We start from the raw sequence: 17,656 nt of genomic DNA on the forward strand, positions 1-17,656 counted from the left end.
CTCTCCTCTTCTGCTTTCCCTCTCCTCATCTCCCTGGCTTTCTCAAAAACTTCTTTAAGGATAATTCATGATTTCATTAAGATTTAATTCACATCTCTCACAGGTGAAACTGCTAGAGTGTTCTCCAGTATTCTCGACACTAGGTCAAGCACTATACCATACTGTACCATACTCTACAGTAATGAGTATGTTACACCAGAGGGGGTAATATTTGATACTAATAATGTAAATGTGATCATCCTAAGGTAGTGATGTGGTGTCACGTCTGACAGCTTTTATGAAGGATGGATCTTATCTGTCCATCACAGGAAGGCAGGTGTCTGTCGTGTAAACAGAGAAGGAGGAGAGGAGACGGGGGGGATGGGACAGAGAAGAGGAGCAACAGGTGGAAGAAGAGAGGGGTGGTGGATGGGGGGAGAGAGGTGGAGTGGGAGGAGGGAGAGAGGAGGAGGAGGGAGAGAGGAGGAGGAGGGAGAGAGGAGGAGGAGGGAGAGAGGCGGAGTGGGAGGAGGGAGAGAGGAGGATGGAGAGAGGTGGAGTGGGAGGAGGGAGAGAGGTGGAGTGGGAGGAGGGAGAGAGGTGGAGGGAGAGAGGAGGAGGGAGAGAGGCGGAGTGGGAGGAGAGAGAGAGAGAGGTCGAGTGGGAGGAGGGAGAGAGGAGGAGGGAGAGAGGCGGAGTGAGAGGAGGGAGAGAGGAGGAGGGAGAGAGGCAGAGTGAGAGGAGGGAGAGAGGAGGAGGGAGAGAGGCGGAGTGAGAGGAGGGAGAGAGGAGGAGGGAGAGAGGCGGAGGGAGAGAGGAGGAGGAGGGAGAGAGGAGGAGGGAGAGAGGAGGAGGGAGAGAGGCGGAGGGAGAGAGGAGGAGGGAGAGAGGAGGAGGGAGAGATGGAGTGGGAGAGAGGAGGAGGAGGGAGAGAGGTGGAGTGGGAGAGAAGCGGAGTGGGAGGAGGGAGAGAGGAGGAGGGAGAGAGGCGGAGTGAGAGGAGGAGTGGGAGGAGGGAGAGAGGAGGAGGGAGAGAGGTGGAGTGGGAGGAGGGAGAGAGGAGGAGGGAGAGAGGTGGAGTGGGAGGAGGGAGAGAGGAGGAGGTAGAGAGGTGGAGTGGGAGGAGGGAGAGAGGAGGAGGGAGAGAGGTGGAGTGGGAGGAGGGAGAGAGGAGGAGGAGGGAGAGAGGAGGAGGAGGGAGAGAGGAGGAGGGAGAGAGGAGGAGTGGGAGGAGGGAGAGAAGCGGAGTGGGAGGAGGGAGAGAAGCGGGGTGGGAGGAGGGAGAGAAGCGGGGTGGGAGGAGGGAGAGAGGAGGAGGAGGGAGAGAGGTGGAGTGGGAGAGAGGTGGAGTGGGTGGAGGGAGAGAGGCAGAGTGGGAGGAGGGAGAGAAGTATTTAAGAGGCTGTCCCTCTCCCTCTCCTCACCGTTCTTCATTACTCTCCCTCTACGTGTCCAACAGCAGGCCAGCACTCCTCCTTTGCTCAGGTAAGGAAGAAAGGTTGACTCAGGAATGAATGCAATTTTTCAGCAACAGGCAAAACAATTCAGCCCTTCTGCTCTTCAGGAGGTAGTTCTGTCTAGCACGGTAAAACGTGTAGCAGATGAAATATATTTCAGCTGTTTGTGATCTAGAGACAATGATACAAAGTTTGCGTTGCTGTAACCCTAAACAACGTCAATATAACTTTTACAGAGAGGGGAAAGCACACAGCCTGTACTGTAGACTTCACTACTCTGTGTGTTTGGTGATTTCATGTCTATTCCCTGGTCTATTCCGGTGTGATGTTAGCCTCTATAGAGTTTCTGACCTGTTGTCTTTCCTCTGTCCTGACTGACCTAACTCTTCTCTTTCTTCTTTATTTTCTGTTTATATAAATATCTTGCTCAAAGGAGGCAAATCTATATTTTTCCTATATGACCTCAGATTTCTGTTGGAATAAAGTTAACAGTGTAAATGTAATTGTAGGGAAAGAAGTAGAGTGGTCAGGGAAGAGGGGTGGGAGAGATGGAGGTAAGATGGAGAGGTGGGGAAGGGATGGGGTGCGAAGGGAAGGTGGAGGGGTGGGATGGGATGGGATCGACAGATAAATGGTGGAGGGGTGGGATGGAGAGGTAGAGGGGTGGGATGGAGAGGTAGAGGGGTGGGATGGAGAGGTAGAGGGGTGGGATGGAGAGGTAGAGGGGTGGGATGGAGAGGTAGAGGGGTGGGATGGAGAGGTAGAGGGGTGGGATGGAGAGGTAGAGGGGTGGGATGGAGAGGTAGAGGGGTGGGATGGGATCGACAGAGATGGTGGATTGGTGGGATGGAGAGGTAGAGGGATGGGATTGACAGATATGGTGGATGGGTGGGATGGAGAGGTAGAGGGGTGGGATGGGATGGGATCGACAGATAGATGGTAGAGGGGTGGGATGGAGAGGTAGAGGGGTGGGATGGGATGGGATTGACAGATAGATGGTAGAGGGGTGGGATGGAGAGGTAAAAGGGTGGGATGGGATCGACAGATAGAAGGTAGAGGGGTGGGATGGAGAGGTAGAGGGGTGGGATGGGATGGGATTGACAGATAGATGGTAGAGGGGTGGGATGGAGAGGTAGAGGGGTGGGATGGGATGGGATTGACAGATAGATGGTAGAGGGGTGGGATGGAGAGGTAGAGGGGTGGGATGGGATGGGATTGACAGATAGATGGTGGAGGGGTGGGATGGAGAGGTAGAGGGGTGGGATGGAGAGGTAGAGGGGTGGGATGGAGAGGTAGAGGGATGGGATGGGATCGACAGAGATGGTGGATGGGTGGGATGGAGAGGTAGAGGGGTGGGATGGGATGGGATCGACAGATAGATGGTAGAGGGGTGGGATGGAGAGGTAAAAGGGTGGGATGGGATCGACAGATAGAAGGTAGAGGGGTGGGATGGAGAGGTAGAGGGGTGGGATGGGATGGGATTGACAGAGATGGTGGATTGGTGGGATGGAGAGGTAGAGGGGTGGGATGGGATGGGATCGACAGAGATGGTGGGATGGAGAGGTAGAGGGGTGGGATGGGATGGGATCGACAGATAGATGGTAGAGGGGTGGGATGGAGAGGTAGAGGGGTGGGATGGGATTGACAGATAGATGGTGGAGGGGTGGGATGGAGAGGTAGAGGGGTGGGATGGAGAGGTAGAGGGGTGGGATGGGATGGGATCGACAGAGATGGTGGATAGGTGGGATGGAGAGGTAGAGGGGTGGGATGGGATGGGATTGACAGAGATGGTGGATGGGTGGGATGGAGAGGTAGAGGGGTGGGATGGGATGGGATCGACAGATAGATGGTAGAGGGGTGGGATGGAGAGGTAGAGGGGTGGGATGGAGAGGTAGAGGGGTGGGATGGGATTGACAGATAGATGGTAGAGGGGTGGGATGGAGAGGTAGAGGGATGGGATGGGATTGACAGATAGATGGTAGAGGGGTGGGATGGAGAGGTAAAAGGGTGGGATGGGATCGACAGATAGAAGGTGGTGGGATGGAGAGGTAGAGGGGTGGGATGGGATGGGATTGACAGATAGATGGTGGAGGGGTGGGATGGAGAGGTAGAGGGGTGGGATGGAGAGGTAGAGGGGTAGGATGGAGAGGTAGAGGGGTGGGATGGGATGGGATCGACAGAGATGGTGGATGGGTGGGATGGAGAGGTAGAGGGGTGGGATGGGATGGGATCGACAGATAGATGGTAGAGGGGTGGGATGGAGAGGTAGAGGGTGGGATGGAGATATTTAGAGATGACGGCTGGGATAAAGAGATGGAGGCAGGGTAGGATAAAGAGATGGAGGCAGGGTGGGATAAAGAGATGGAGGCAGGGTGGGATAAAGAGATGGAGGCAGGGTGGGATAAAGAGATGGAGGCAGGGTGGATAAAGAGAGAGAGGCAGGGTGGGATAAAGAGATGGAGGCAGGGTGGGATAAAGAGATGGAGGCAGGGTGGGATAAAGAGATGGAGGCAGGGTGGGATAAAGAGATGGAGGCAGGGTGGGATAAAGAGATGGAGGCAGGGTGGGATAAAGAGATGGAGGTAGGGTGGGATAAAGAGATGGAGGCAGAGTGGGATAAAGAGATGGAGGCAGGGTGGGATAAAGAGATGGAGGCAGGGTGGGATAAAGAGATGGAGGCAGGGTGGGATAAAGAGATGGAGGCAGGGTGGGATAAAGAGATGGAGGCAGGGTGGGATAAAGAGATGGAGGCAGGGTGGGATAAAGAGATGGAGGCAGGGTGGGATAAAGAGATGGAGGGGTAGGATAAAGAGATGTAGGGGTGGGATAAAGAGATGGAGGAGGGGTGGGATAAAGAGATGTAGGGGTGGGATAAAGAGATGTAGGGGTGGGATAAAGAGATGGAGGCAGGGTAGGATAAAGAGATGGAGGCAGGGTGGGATAAAGAGATGGAGGGGTGGGATAAAGAGATGGAGGCAGGGTGGGATAAGGAGATGGAGGCAGGGTGGGATAAAGAGATGGAGGCAGGGTAGGATAAAGAGATGTAGTGGTGGGATAAAGAGATGGAGGCAGGGTGGGATAAGGAGATGGAGGCAGGGTGGGATAAGGAGATGGAGGCAGGGTGGGATAAAGAGATGGAGGCAGTGTGGGATAAATAGATGGAGGCAGTGTGGGATAAATAGATGGAGGCAGGGTGGGATAAATAGATGGAGGGGTAGGATAAAGAGATGGAGGGGTGGGATAAAGAGATGGAGGGGTGAGATAAAGAGATGGAGGGGTAGGATAAAGAGATGGAGGGGTGGGATAAAGAGATGGAGGGGTAGGATAAAGAGATGGAGGGGTGGGATAAAGAGATGGAGGGGTGGGATAAAGAGATGGAGGGGTAGGATAAAGAGATGGAGGGGTAGGATAAAGAGATGGAGGGGTAGGATAAAGAGATGGAGGGGTGGGATAAAGAGATGGAGGGGTGGGATAAAGAGATGGAGGGGTAGGATAAAGAGATGGAGGGGTAGGATAAAGAGATGGAGGGGTGGGATAAAGAGATGGAGGGGTGGGATAAAGAGATGGAGGGGTGGGATAAAGAGATGGAGGGGTAGGATAAAGAGATGGAGGCAGGGTGGGATAAAGAGATGGAGGGGTAGGATAAAGAGATGGAGGGGTGGGATAAAGAGATGGAGGGGTGGGATAAAGAGATGGAGGGGTAGGATAAAGAGATGGAGGGGTGGGATAAAGAGATGGAGGGGTGGGATAAAGAGATGGAGGGGTGGGATAAAGAGATGGAGGGGTAGGATAAAGAGATGGAGGGGTAGGATAAAGAGATGGAGGGGTGGGATAAAGAGATGGAGGGGTAGGATAAAGAGATGGAGGGGTAGGATAAAGAGATGGAGGGGTGGGATAAAGAGATGGAGGGGTGGGATAAAGAGATGGAGGGGTGGGATAAAGAGATGGAGGGGTAGGATAAAGAGATGGAGGGGTGGGATAAAGAGATGGAGGGGTGGGATAAAGAGATGGAGGGGTGGGATAAAGAGATGGAGGGGTAGGATAAAGAGATGGAGGGGTGGGATGGAGGCTAGCTCAGGTTCCTATGGTCCCAGTTCCTCCTGTACTGGTTTGGACAGGACAGGGCTATAGGGTTAGAGACAGGGTTAGAGTTAGAGCGAGGTGTGTTTCTACCTGGTGTGAGTTTCACTCTTATCAGAAGGCTGGGGTTCACATATCCTGCTCACTATCTCCTTTCCATTACAGTGTCTCAATGTGGCTCCCCACAGATTCAGGATCAACTTATCCTTAAGTGGGGAAACTAATCATCAATCATCATCATACTCCATGGCTAACTGTCTGGGGCTTTTGTAATGTAGTAGGGCTCTTGGGGTTTGTAGTTCTTCAGATGTTGGGTAGGATGACATTAAACTTGTGACTAATTCAGGAACTAGACAGGGTTGAGGAACAAGCAGCTCTCTCTGTCTATTCATCCATCCCTCTCTCTCTCGTCCTATCTGTCCTGCCGTGCTCAGCAGACATGGTGCTAACTCAGTTGATACTGTACCAGTGGAGGCTGCTGAGGGGAGGATGGATCATAATAATGTCCGGAATGGAATGATATCAAACACATTTTTTTGGGGGGGGGTGTTTCATGTGTTTGATATCACTCCATTCCAGCCATTATTGTCAGATGTCCTCCTCTCACCAGCCTCCACTGCTCTCTACAGTGTGTTTGACTGATCCATCTGATCCTGGCTCAGCTTCCATGAGAAAATACAAACACTCTGCACAGGCTACATCACTTGATGTCCTACTACAATGTGAAACACCTACTCATTATCCTAACCATGTTGTCTTTCTACCTCTGTAGTATGTCTAACCCTACCAAAACAGAGAATGTGTCCACCTTGGAGACTGCCATGCAGCTGATGATCCAGACCTTCCATAAGTATTCTGGAGACGAGGGCGACAAATACACCCTGAGCAGAGCAGAGCTCAAAGTGATGCTCTCTGCAGAGCTGGGCAACTACCTGGGGGTAAGGAGATTCACACACGCACAGACACACACGCACAGACACACAGCGTAAAAGTCTTCCTCTCTCCCTTACCCAGAATGCCCAGGACAAGGAAGCAGTGGACAAGGTGATGGGGGACCTGGATGCCAACAATGATGGAGAGGTGGACTTCACTGAGTTTGTTATCCTGGTGGGGGCGCTCACCGTCGCCTGCAACGACTTCTTCCTGGAGTACAACGACAAGGGGGAGAAGAAGTGAACACAACACACACTCGTACACTCACACATATCTATGCTCTCTCTCTCTCTCTCAAACTCACTCACTCACTGAGGAGAGGAGGACAATTATTATGAGACATCTCCACTCAAATCCTGGCTAGGCTTAATGTCTACAGTTTAATAACAGAGACCTACACACACCATACATACCACACACATGCACACACACACTCTGAGATGTTCATAGATGCATCCTTGCACCCTGGGCAGTGTGTTTTTGTGTTTAGTGTGTGTGCCATCTCAATCCAAACCAAACCCAACACAGAGAAGTTTATTCCAGAGTGAAAATGTGGAGAGTTTAAGTCATCATTATTAACGTCATTAAACGTCATTTTTGAATATGTGAATATAATTTCTCTATCTTTTCATTCCTTTCGTAAACCCCCTGTTCATTTCTCGTTCATTGTTAAACTGTTCCTCCTCGATAGAATAAACATGACATTTGACCAAAGCTTGTCGTGGAGTATTGTTGTGGTTTCTGGATACTTTGTGTGTATGTTTGGGATATTCCTCATTTCACCCAGTCTCTCTGATGGAGAGGAGTAGTAACACAGTCTGGCCAGCAGATGGGAGCAGAGTGAGAGACTCTCCAGGGATGGACTTTCGTGTCTGTGCTGCACTTCCATTAACTTCATCACATTTTATTGGTCACATACACGTGTTTAGCAGATGTTATTGCGGGTGCAGCGAAATGCTTGTGTTTGTAGCTCTAACAGTTCAGTAATATCTAACTAGTATTTCACAAGATATACACACACATCTAAGTAAAGGAATGGAATTAAGAATATATAAATATATGATGAGCAATGTCAGAGCGGCATAGACTAAGATACAGTAGAATAGAATACAGTATATACATATGAGATTAGTAATGAAAAATGTGTAAACATTATTAAAGTAACTAGCGTTCCATTTATTATTGTGGCCAGTGATTACAAGTCTATGTATATAGTCAGCAGCCTCTAATGTGTTAGTGATGGCTATTTAACAATCTGATGGCCTTGAGATAGAAGCTGTTTCTCGGTTCCAGCCTTGATGACCTTTTTGACTTTGGGTACTCTAGGTGTCTTGGAGGGCAGATAATTTGCGTCGGGCAGACCGCACCACCCTCTGGAGAGCACTGTGGTCGTGGGTGGTGCAGTTGCCGTACCAGGCGGTGATACAGCCGACAGGATGCTCTCAATGGTGCATCTGTAAAGGTTTGTGAGGGTTTTCGGTGGAAAGAAAAATTTCTTCAGCCTCCTGAGGTTGAAGAGGCGCTGTTGCGCCTTCTTCACACCACTGTCTGTGTGGGTGGACCATTTCAGTTTGTCAGTGATGTGTACGCCGAAAAACCATAATTTGCAAATAGATTAATTAAAAATCCTACAATGTGATTTTCTGGATTTTTTTTCTCATTTTGTCTGTCATAGTTGAAGTGTACCTATGATGAAAATTACAGGCCTCTCTCATGTTTTTAAGTGGGAGAACTTGCACAATTGGTGGCTGACTAAATACTTTTTTGCCCCACTGTACCTTATGAAGATCTGGGATGCTTCACAATGAGCTCTATAATCTGTCAACAACAGATCTCAACAGATCTCAGAAATGTGTTCCACGCTGACCCATCTTAGACTGTTCTCTCATTTTTAAGATGCTCTTCGTAAAGTTGAATCCAAAGCCAATATTACTGAATATTAAACCTTTAGAATTAGCAGAACAGACAGAATCCCTGAGGAAACAGATATTCAGGATGTTGGTAGTCTATACCAAATATGAAATATTTCCATTGTCGATGAACACTGATGTGGTACAGAATTGCAATGTGATAGGAATGCATTAATCAAACATTACAAATGGTACTACAACACACATGCAAACACACAATCCTGTGAATGTGCACATATAACAGTTGGTTGGCAGTAGGAAGAACTTGAAATTACCTTGAAACAGGCCTGTTAGTACTGTAATAGGTTATTTTACTGTAAAGCTACAGCACTTTGAATCCGGCTACTTGCCACAGTGTTATACTGTAACGCTATAGCACTTTGAATCAGGCTACTTGCCACAGTGTTTTACTGTAAAGCTACAGCACTTTGAATCAGGCTACTTGCCACAGTGTTTAACTGTAATGCTACAGCACTTTGAATCCGGCTACTTGCCACAGTGTTATACTGTAACGCTATATCACTTTGAATCAGGCTACTTGCCACAGTGTTTAACTGTAATGCTACAGCACTTTGAATCCGGCTACTTGCCACAGTGTTATACTGTAACGCTATAGCACTTTGAATCAGGCTACTTGCCACAGTGTTTTACTGTAAAGCTACAGCACTTTGAATCAGGCTACTTGCCACAGTGTTTTACTGTAACGCTACAGCACTTTGAATCAGGATAGTGGCCACAGTGTTTTACTGTAATGCTACAGTACTTTGAATCAGGCTACTTGCCACAGTGTTTTACTGTAAAGCTACAGCACTTTGAATCAGGTTACTGGCCACAGTGTTTTACTGTAACGCTACATCACTTTGAATCAGGTTACTGGCTACAGTGTTTTACTGTAATGCTACAGCACTTTGAACCAGGTTACTGGCCGCAGTGTTTTACTGTAATGCTGCAGCACTTTGAATCAGGCTACTTGCCACAGTGTTTTACTGTAAAGCTACAGCACTTTGAATCAGGTTACTGGCCACAGTGTTTTACTGTAACGCTACAGCACTTTGAACCAGGTTACTGGCCACAGTGTTTTACTGTAACGCTACAGCACTTTGAACCAGGTTACTGGCCACAGTGTTTTACTGTAACGCTACAGCACTTTGAACCAGGTTACTGGCCACAGTGTTTTACTGTAATGCTACAGCACTTTGAACCAGGTTACTGGCCAGTGTTTTACTGTAACGCTACAGACTGGCCAGTGTTTTACTGTAACGCTACAGTACTTTGAATCAGGTCAGGGGGGGGGGGGTCAGCAGCATTAATATTAGAAAGACAGGAAATGTTGTTTTCTTTTGTGTGTTTTATGTGAACTCAGGAAACATTACAATACCGTTCCAAATGTGTGTGTGTGTTCGTGTGCGTCAGAAGAACATACAACAGAAACTGAATGTTGAACTGAACCTGCAACCTTTATTGGACAGGAACAAAGCTGTGAGCGGTTATTGGAGGACAACGCTCTCCTCTGAGTGGGACAGAGAGAGAGGGGCAGAGGAGAGAGAGAACAACGGAATGAAGGGGAGAGAAGGAAGAAAAAGAGAGGGGTGGAGAAATGGGGAGGAGGGAGGGGATGGAGAGCACTCTGTTTGCTTCACACCTCTACAGCCAGGTCCTGAAGGGAACGAGAGGACTCTCTGATAGGCCTTACACACTCCTGGGGCTCTCCTGGTCTACCCCACTGTGAAAAGCCTGTGTCCCACAGAGTAACGCAAGGTCATGGAAGGGGATCACTCAGGATGGCAGTTAACACTTGGCTGGTCTCTCTCTCTCTCTCTCTCTTTCTCTCTCCAGGGAAGTAAGCTCTCTTGCACATTGCGTCGGACAGATATGGTAATGCAGTGGGCAATGAGTACACACACACACACACACACACACACATCAGACATTAAGTAATTGAACCTGGCCCATTACTGTAATAACTATAGGTGGTGTGTGTTCTGACAATAATAATAATACAGCATTACACACTGGAGAGAGTCAGCTGCAGAGCACAACACAATCTGAGAGAGGGAGGACAGGAGGCGGAAGGAGGAGAGAGTCAGCTACAGAGCACAACACAATCTGAGAGAGGGAGGACAGGAGGCGGAAGGAGGAGAGAGTCAGCTACAGAGCACAACACAATCTGAGAGAGGGAGGACAGGAGGCGGAAGGAGGAGAGTGTCAGCTACAGAGCACAACACAATCTGAGAGAGGGAGGACAGGAGGCGGAAGGATGAGAGGAGAGAGTCAGCTACAGAGCACAATACAATCTGAGAGAGGGAGGACAGGAGGCGGAAGGAGGAGAGGACAGGAGGGGGAAGGAAGAGCGGACAGGAGGGGGAAGGAGGGATGACAGGTGAGGGATGGAGGGGGAAGGAGGAGAGGACAGGAGGGGGAAGGAGGGATGACAGGTGGGGGATGGAGGGGGAAGGAGGAGAGGAGCGAGGAGAGAGTGGGAAGGAGGAGAGGAGAGAAGGGGGAGGAGGGAAGGACAGGAGGAGAGGACAGGAGGGGGAAGGAGGGAGGACAGGTGGGGGAAGGAGGGAGGACAGGTGGGGGAAGGAGGGAGGACAGGTGGGGGAAGGAGGGAAGGACAGGAGGAGAGGACAGGAGGGGGAAGGAGGAGAGGACAGGAGGGGGAAGGAGGGAGGACAGGTGGGGGAAGGAGGGGGAAAGAGGAGAGGAGCGAGGGAGGAGGGGAGGACATGAGGGGGAAGGAGGGGAGGAGAGAGGGGGAAGGAGGAGAGGGCAGGAGGGGGAAGGAGGGGTGGACATGAGGAGGAAGGAGGAGAGGTGAGGGAGAAGGAGGGGAGGACAGGAGGGGGAAGGGGGGAGGAGAGAGGGAGGAAAGGAAGAGAGGACAGAGTGAGACACTGTCTTACTCTGATAATGAGAATCACAGTGATGACAGAAATTAACATTTGTGCAAACATTCATAACACACAATAGCTGTTTCATGAGAAAACATCCTTATTCCAACAATACATATCATCTGTCAGTTCTATATTCGACTACCCAATTTTGTGCAATCATGGCTCAACTGAGCTGACAAGGTACTAATCTGTCGTTCTGCCCCTGAACAGACAGTTAAACCCACTGTTCCTAGCCCGTCATTGAAAATAAGAATTTGTTCTTTAACTGACTTGCCTAGTTAAATAAAGGTTAAATAAAAAAATGTTAAACTGTAAAAAGAGGGAATTTACTCACTCTTGGCTCAACCCAATCTCAGTTTCCCAGGAACTTACTGAATCTAGACTCATCCCCTTGCACCTGTACCCGATGGCACAAGCTGCTATTATCCCAATAGAGCTGTATACGCAGACATCCTACACCTTTATCTTTCTCTAAGGTTGAATCCCAAATCACCCCCTGCCCCTTCACCCCCTGCCTCTCCACCTCTGCCATTTGCACAAGTGTACTAAAGTCGAGGGAGTGAATATTATGGGGGTGTAGGGGCTAATTAGATCCTCCTAGAGCCACTTCGACCTAGCCAGCACGGATGCAGGCTTCAGAGCGCAGTACTATCCCGACACTCACTGCTATATGTCTGAAGTTAAGCACAATTGAATTGTAAAAAATGGAGAGGCGTGTCTAATTATATACCACGTCATGTGTTTATGTCTGATTCAGAGACTGGAGAGGCGTGTCTAATTATATACCACGTCATGTGTTTATGTCTGATTCAGAGACTGGAGAGGCGTGTCTAATTATATACCACGTCATGTGTTTATGTCTGATTCAGAGACTGGAGAGGCGTGTCTAATTATATACCACGTCATGTGTTTATGTCTGATTCAGAGACTGGAGAGGCGTGTCTAATTATATACCACGTCATGTGTTTATGTCTGATTCAGAGACTGGAGAGGCGTGTCTAATTATATACCACGTCATGTGTTTATGTCTGATTCAGAGACTGGAGAGGCGTGTCTAATTATATACCACGTCATGTGTTTATGTCTGATTCAGAGACTGGAGAGGCGTGTCTAATTATATACCACGTCATGTGTTTATGTCTGATTCAGAGACTGGAGAGGCGTGTCTAATTATATACCACGTCATGTGTTTATGTCTGATTCAGAGACTGGAGAGGCGTGTCTAATTATATACCACGTCATGTGTTTATGTCTGATTCAGAGACTGGAGAGGCGTGTCTAATTATATACCACGTCATGTGTTTATGTCTGATTCAGAGACTGGAGAGGCGTGTCAGATTATATACCACGTCATGTGTTTATGTCTGATTCAGAGACAGGAGAGGCGTGTCTAATTATATACCACGTCATGTGTTTATGTCTGATTCAGAGACTGGAGAGGCGTGTCTAATTATATACCACGTCATGTGTTTATGTCTGATTCAGAGACTGGAGAGGCGTGTCTAATTATATACCACGTCATGTGTTTATGTCTGATTCAGAGACTGGAGAGGCGTGTCTAATTATATACCACGTCATGTGTTTATGTCTGATTCAGAGACTGGAGAGGCGTGTCTAATTATATACCACGTCATGTGTTTATGTCTGATTCAGAGACTGGAGAGGCGTGTCTAATTATATACCACGTCATGTGTTTATGTCTGATTCAGAGACTGGAGAGGCGTGTCTAATTATATACCACGTCATGTGTTTATGTCTGATTCAGAGACTGGAGAGGCGTGTCTAATTATATACCACGTCATGTGTTTATGTCTGATTCAGAGACTGGAGAGGCGTGTCTAATTATATACCACGTCATGTGTTTATGTCTGATTCAGAGACTGGAGAGGCGTGTCTAATTATATACCACGTCATGTGTTTATGTCTGATTCAGAGACTGGAGAGGCGTGTCTAATTATATACCACGTCATGTGTTTATGTCTGATTCAGAGACTGGAGAGGCGTGTCTAATTATATACCACGTCATGTGTTTATGTCTGATTCAGAGACTGGAGAGGCGTGTCTAATTATATACCACGTCATGTGTTAATGTCTGATTCAGAGACTGGAGAGGCGTGTCTAATTATATACCACGTCATGTGTTTATGTCTGATTCAGAGACTGGAGAGGCGTGTCTAATTATATACCACGTCATGTGTTTATGTCTGATTCAGAGACTGGAGAGGCGTGTCTAATTATATACCACGTCATGTGTTTATGTCTGATTCAGAGACTGGTCCCGGTGGGTTTATTGATCCCATCGCCACTCTCTGGAAGTCACCCTCGGAGCTTCGTCAGCAACACGTGACAACGGAGGGAGTTGGTATTGGCGAGGGGGCGGTTTGGGATTCACTATAACTACTTCATCTCATTCCATCTAACTCTCTGTCAATATCCCTCTCTCTCTTTCATCTCTCTCCTTCACGATCTGTCTCTTCTACTCATATAGTGTTAGTGTGCACGTCACAGGCTGTGTAGTACAGGTAATATCACATTCTTGTTTAAAAGCGTAGAGAATCATACAACAAACCACCCTACCTTTCTCTCAGAAACAGACACAGAGAAATCGCAATAATATTATATTCAAAGCTATACTGTGGTACACTGCTATGGTAAAATATACTGTACTGTACTATCAGTTGGCTTAACAGAAGTGGCTTGGAAAAACAATTATGAACCTTGACAACCCCCCACTTGCCTTTACATTTTCCCAATTGGTTGACACAGTTTCCAATCAAGGTTCTGTTACTGAAGCATTAAGTTCTGTACCAGTTGAAGGTGCGACAATATACTCTCAGTAAGCTTGCACAGTCAGCTTGGAATGAAGAGCATTGATTGGCTGGCGTAGCGTTCTACAGGATGTCAAACAATTTAGAGATTGTCCTCTCTCCCTGATTGGCTTCTGCCGCTTGTCACTCAGAGGGAGAGAGGAGAGGCATAACTCCACCTTCCTCTGGGAAAAAGGGAAGAGTTGTCCATCCATTTATCCCTCCTCTGGAAAAAAAGATCTTTCATACGATGTTGGTGTTAAGTTTAGTTCTTCAGTTCAGAACAGTTCAGTAGAAAGGCTATAAAGGTTAACAGGTGTGGCTCCTGTCCAAATTAGTTCCACAGACTTAATAAAACCCACTTCCCCTGCTGGGCAGGTCCCTCCCTCCTGCCCCTGTCCTGCTGTGCTGATTGGGTCGGGGCGGTGTCCATCGATGCTGCTGGGCACCTGGTTGGTCAGCCATTGGTGTTGGTGATGGTCTTGGCAGTGTAGTTCTGGAACAGTGGCTGGAGGAACATCCCGACCGTTCCGGACACACACACAATTATAAAGATCCACAGGAAGAGACGGTCGATCACCATGGCAACATACTTCCAGTCCTCGCTCACCTGAAGAGGGTGTAGGCAGAGGTTTACATAAGTACAGGTCTTACTAAAAGTATTCACACCTTTGACTTTTTCCACTTATTGTTGTGTTACAAGATAGGATTCAAATGGATTTAATTGTCATTTTGTTGTGAATGATCTACACAAAATATACTCTAATGTCAAAGTGGAAGAACAATTCTAACATTTGTAAAAAATCTATGAAAAATAAAACACTAATGTACAGTGTATATTAAACCCTGGGTTTATGAGCGCGGATATCGACTCTGCTGCTTGAGCATGCTTTTGAGGCACAGTCGATAGCGCGCTGGACTTCGGGCTAGAAGGTTGAGGGTTCAAGACCTGCCCTGATGTGATCTTCCTGTCTGGGTTGACGCCCCCCCTTGGGTTGTGCCGTGGCGGAGATCTTTGTGGGCTATACTCGGCCTTGTCTCAGGATTGTAAGTTGGTGGTTGAAGATATCCCTCTAGTGGTGTGGGGGCTGTGCTTTGGCAAAGTGGGTGGGGTTATATCCTTACTGTTTGGCCCTGTCCGGGGGTATCATCGGATGAGGCCACAGTGTCTCCTGACCGCTCCTGTCTCAGTCTCCAGTATTTATGCTGCAGTAGTTTATGTGTCGGGGGGCTAGGGTCAGTTTGTTATATCTGGAGTACTTCTCCTGTCTTATCCGGTGTCCTGTGTGAATTTAAGTATGCTCTCTCTAATTCTCTCTCTCTTTTTTTCTCTCTTTCTCTCTTTCTTTCGCTCTCTCTCTCGGAGGACCTGAGCCCTAGGACCATGCCTCAGGAGTACCTGGCCTGATGACTCCTTGCTGTCCCCAGTCCACCAGGCCATGCTGCTACTCCAGTTTCAACTGTTCTGCCTGCGGCTATGGAATCCTGACCTGTTCACCAGATGTGCTACCTGCCCTATACCTGCTGTTTTCAACTCTCTAGAGACAGCAGGAGTGGTAGAGATACTCAATGATTGGCTATGAAAAAACAACTGACATTTACTCCTGAGCTGCTGACTTGCTGCACCCTCGACAACTACTGTGATTATTATTATTTGACCATGCTGGTTATTTATGAACATTGAACATCTTGGCCATGTTCTGTTATAATCTCCACCCGGCACAGCCAGAAGAGGACTGGCCAACCCTCATAGCCTGGTTCCTCTCTAGGTTTCTTCCTAGGTTTTGGCCTTTCTAGGGAGTTTTTCCTAGCCACCGTGCTTCTACACCTGCATTGCTTGCTGTTTGGGGTTTTAGGCTGGGTTTCTGTACAGCACTTTGAGATATCAGCTGATGTACGAAGGGCTATATAAATAAATTTGATTTGATTTGGACAGGCTACCCCATTTTCACTCTGCTATCTAGGTTAGTGTTGTGGAGAAACTAAAATGTTTGTTTTTTATCCATCCTCAGTTTTCTCCTATCACAGCCATTTAACTCTAACTGTTTTAAAGTCAGCATTGGCTTTATTGTAAAATCCTGAGAGGTGTCCTTCCTCTCTAGTAACTGAGTTAGGAAGGACGCCTGTATCTTTGTAGTGACTGGGTGTATTGATACACCATCCAAAGTGTAATTAATAACTTCACCATGCTCAAAGTGATATTATTTTTTACCCAGGAGGAGAGAAGGGAGGTGGAGAGAGAACGAGGCTGGGTATAGGGGAATAAGGGGTGGATGAGTACTGCAGGGAAGGAGAGGGAGGAGGAGAGAGGGGAGGTGGAGAGAGAAAGAGGCTGGGTATAGGGGAATAAGGGGTGGATGAGTACTGCAGGGAAGGAGAGGGAGGAGGAGAGAGGGGAGGTGGAGAGAGAAAGAGGCTGGGTATAGGGGAATAAGGGGTGGATGAGTACTGCAGGGAAGGAGAGGGAGGAGGAGAGAGGGGAGGTGGAGAGAGAAAGAGACCGGGTATAGGGGAATGGGGTGGATGAGTACTGCAGGGAAGGAGAGGGAGGAGGAGAGAGAAGGGAGGGTTGATGATGACTTGAAGAGGACAGAAGGGAGGACCTGAAGTGAAAGAAGGATCAGGTGGGTCTTAAAAGTGGTCGGCATGGAAACGGACGGTAACCATGGAGATGATGAGTGGCGCTGATGGACAGAATTACTGTTAAATCACTATGTCAGGGTCTCTCATTCCAGGAGAATGTTCTTTCTCCCTCTCCATGCCTTCAGGCATCCCTGCCCACTGAAGGAAAAATCCCCCCCCTCTGTCCTCCTCTCTTTCTACTCCTCTACTCCTACGTTGGGAGAGCCCTGTTTTATTCACTCACAATGCTGATATCATACAGTAGCTAAGATTAAAACTGTGTTAAATATTCAGAGCAGAACAAGTGTATCCCATGAATTCATAACCATTCACCCATAGTTATTCTCCCTAGAATGTAGCAGTAGGTGGTAGCTATTCATAGGTTGCACCCCCGTCACTCGGTCGCATCATGCCATTGTTAAGAACGTTCTCAAGCCGCCCTCCACCATAGTGGTGCCCAAAAGTCGTGATAAGCCCAGTCATTCCGAACAGAGGCTATTGACTGTTTAGTCTAAATTACACTATAGTGGACTGGAAATATGATTATATTGCTAAAGTGGGCAAATATTTAGTAGGGCACAACTTTGACATCATTATCATGTCATCAAATGTACTTCAAACAGATGGCAATGAAGTCATTAGCTAGCAGTGTTAACGTTAGCTAGTTAAAATCCGGTGGCCTCCCCTCAATCTTAGCTAGCTAGCTAACATTATACTGCATTGAAAGTCAATCTGGCAACATCAAAATGATGACGAAAGGTTTTCCTAATAATTATTAGCCTCCTTTTGAATGTCATTGTATTTCCAAGCCACTATAATGCACTTTGCATGAAATCTTCATCAGCGCTTATTGACAATGCATTGAGGAGAATGCTCGGCATCAGTCCTAAAACGAATGTTCAAAACAATACCGCCTCGAAACAGGCCTATCTGCTGTGAATAAGTGTAGAAATATGGCCCGAGTGTAAGTA

The 17,656-nt window shown here is 47.9% G+C and overlaps 2 protein-coding genes across 2 annotated transcripts in view; one reads left to right on the top strand and one right to left on the bottom strand.

Moving 5' to 3' along the window:
* The first annotated feature begins 1,392 nt into the window (after positions 1 to 1,392).
* LOC135521339 (protein S100-A1-like) lies at positions 1,393 to 7,130 on the top strand. The gene is made up of 3 exons (XM_064947256.1): positions 1,393 to 1,464; positions 6,289 to 6,454; positions 6,531 to 7,130. Exons 2-3 carry the CDS (start codon positions 6,290 to 6,292, stop codon positions 6,690 to 6,692), a joined length of 327 nt encoding a protein of 108 aa, XP_064803328.1. The 5' UTR covers positions 1,393 to 1,464; position 6,289; the 3' UTR covers positions 6,693 to 7,130.
* Positions 7,131 to 13,446: 6,316 nt separating this feature from the next.
* The window catches only part of LOC135520732 (neuronal acetylcholine receptor subunit beta-2-like), a 43,999-nt gene continuing 39,789 nt past the window's right edge, over positions 13,447 to 17,656 (bottom strand). Inside the window, 1 exon segment of the mRNA XM_064946496.1 lies at positions 13,447 to 14,673. Within this exon segment, the coding sequence (XP_064802568.1) occupies positions 14,521 to 14,673 (153 nt within the window). The 3' untranslated portion in view covers positions 13,447 to 14,520.

Source organism: Oncorhynchus masou, chromosome 29 (genome assembly GCF_036934945.1).
Source record: "Oncorhynchus masou masou isolate Uvic2021 chromosome 29, UVic_Omas_1.1, whole genome shotgun sequence".
Taxonomy (NCBI): Eukaryota; Metazoa; Chordata; class Actinopteri; order Salmoniformes; family Salmonidae; genus Oncorhynchus; species Oncorhynchus masou.

Coding starts and splice junctions, on each gene's coding strand:
- LOC135521339 (XM_064947256.1), top strand. CDS start 6,290: ATGTCTAACCCTACCAAAACAGAGAATGTGTCCACCTTGGAGACTGCC. Junction 6,455..6,530: donor AGCTGGGCAACTACCTGGGG/GTAAGGAGATTC, acceptor TCCCTTACCCAG/AATGCCCAGGACAAGGAAGC.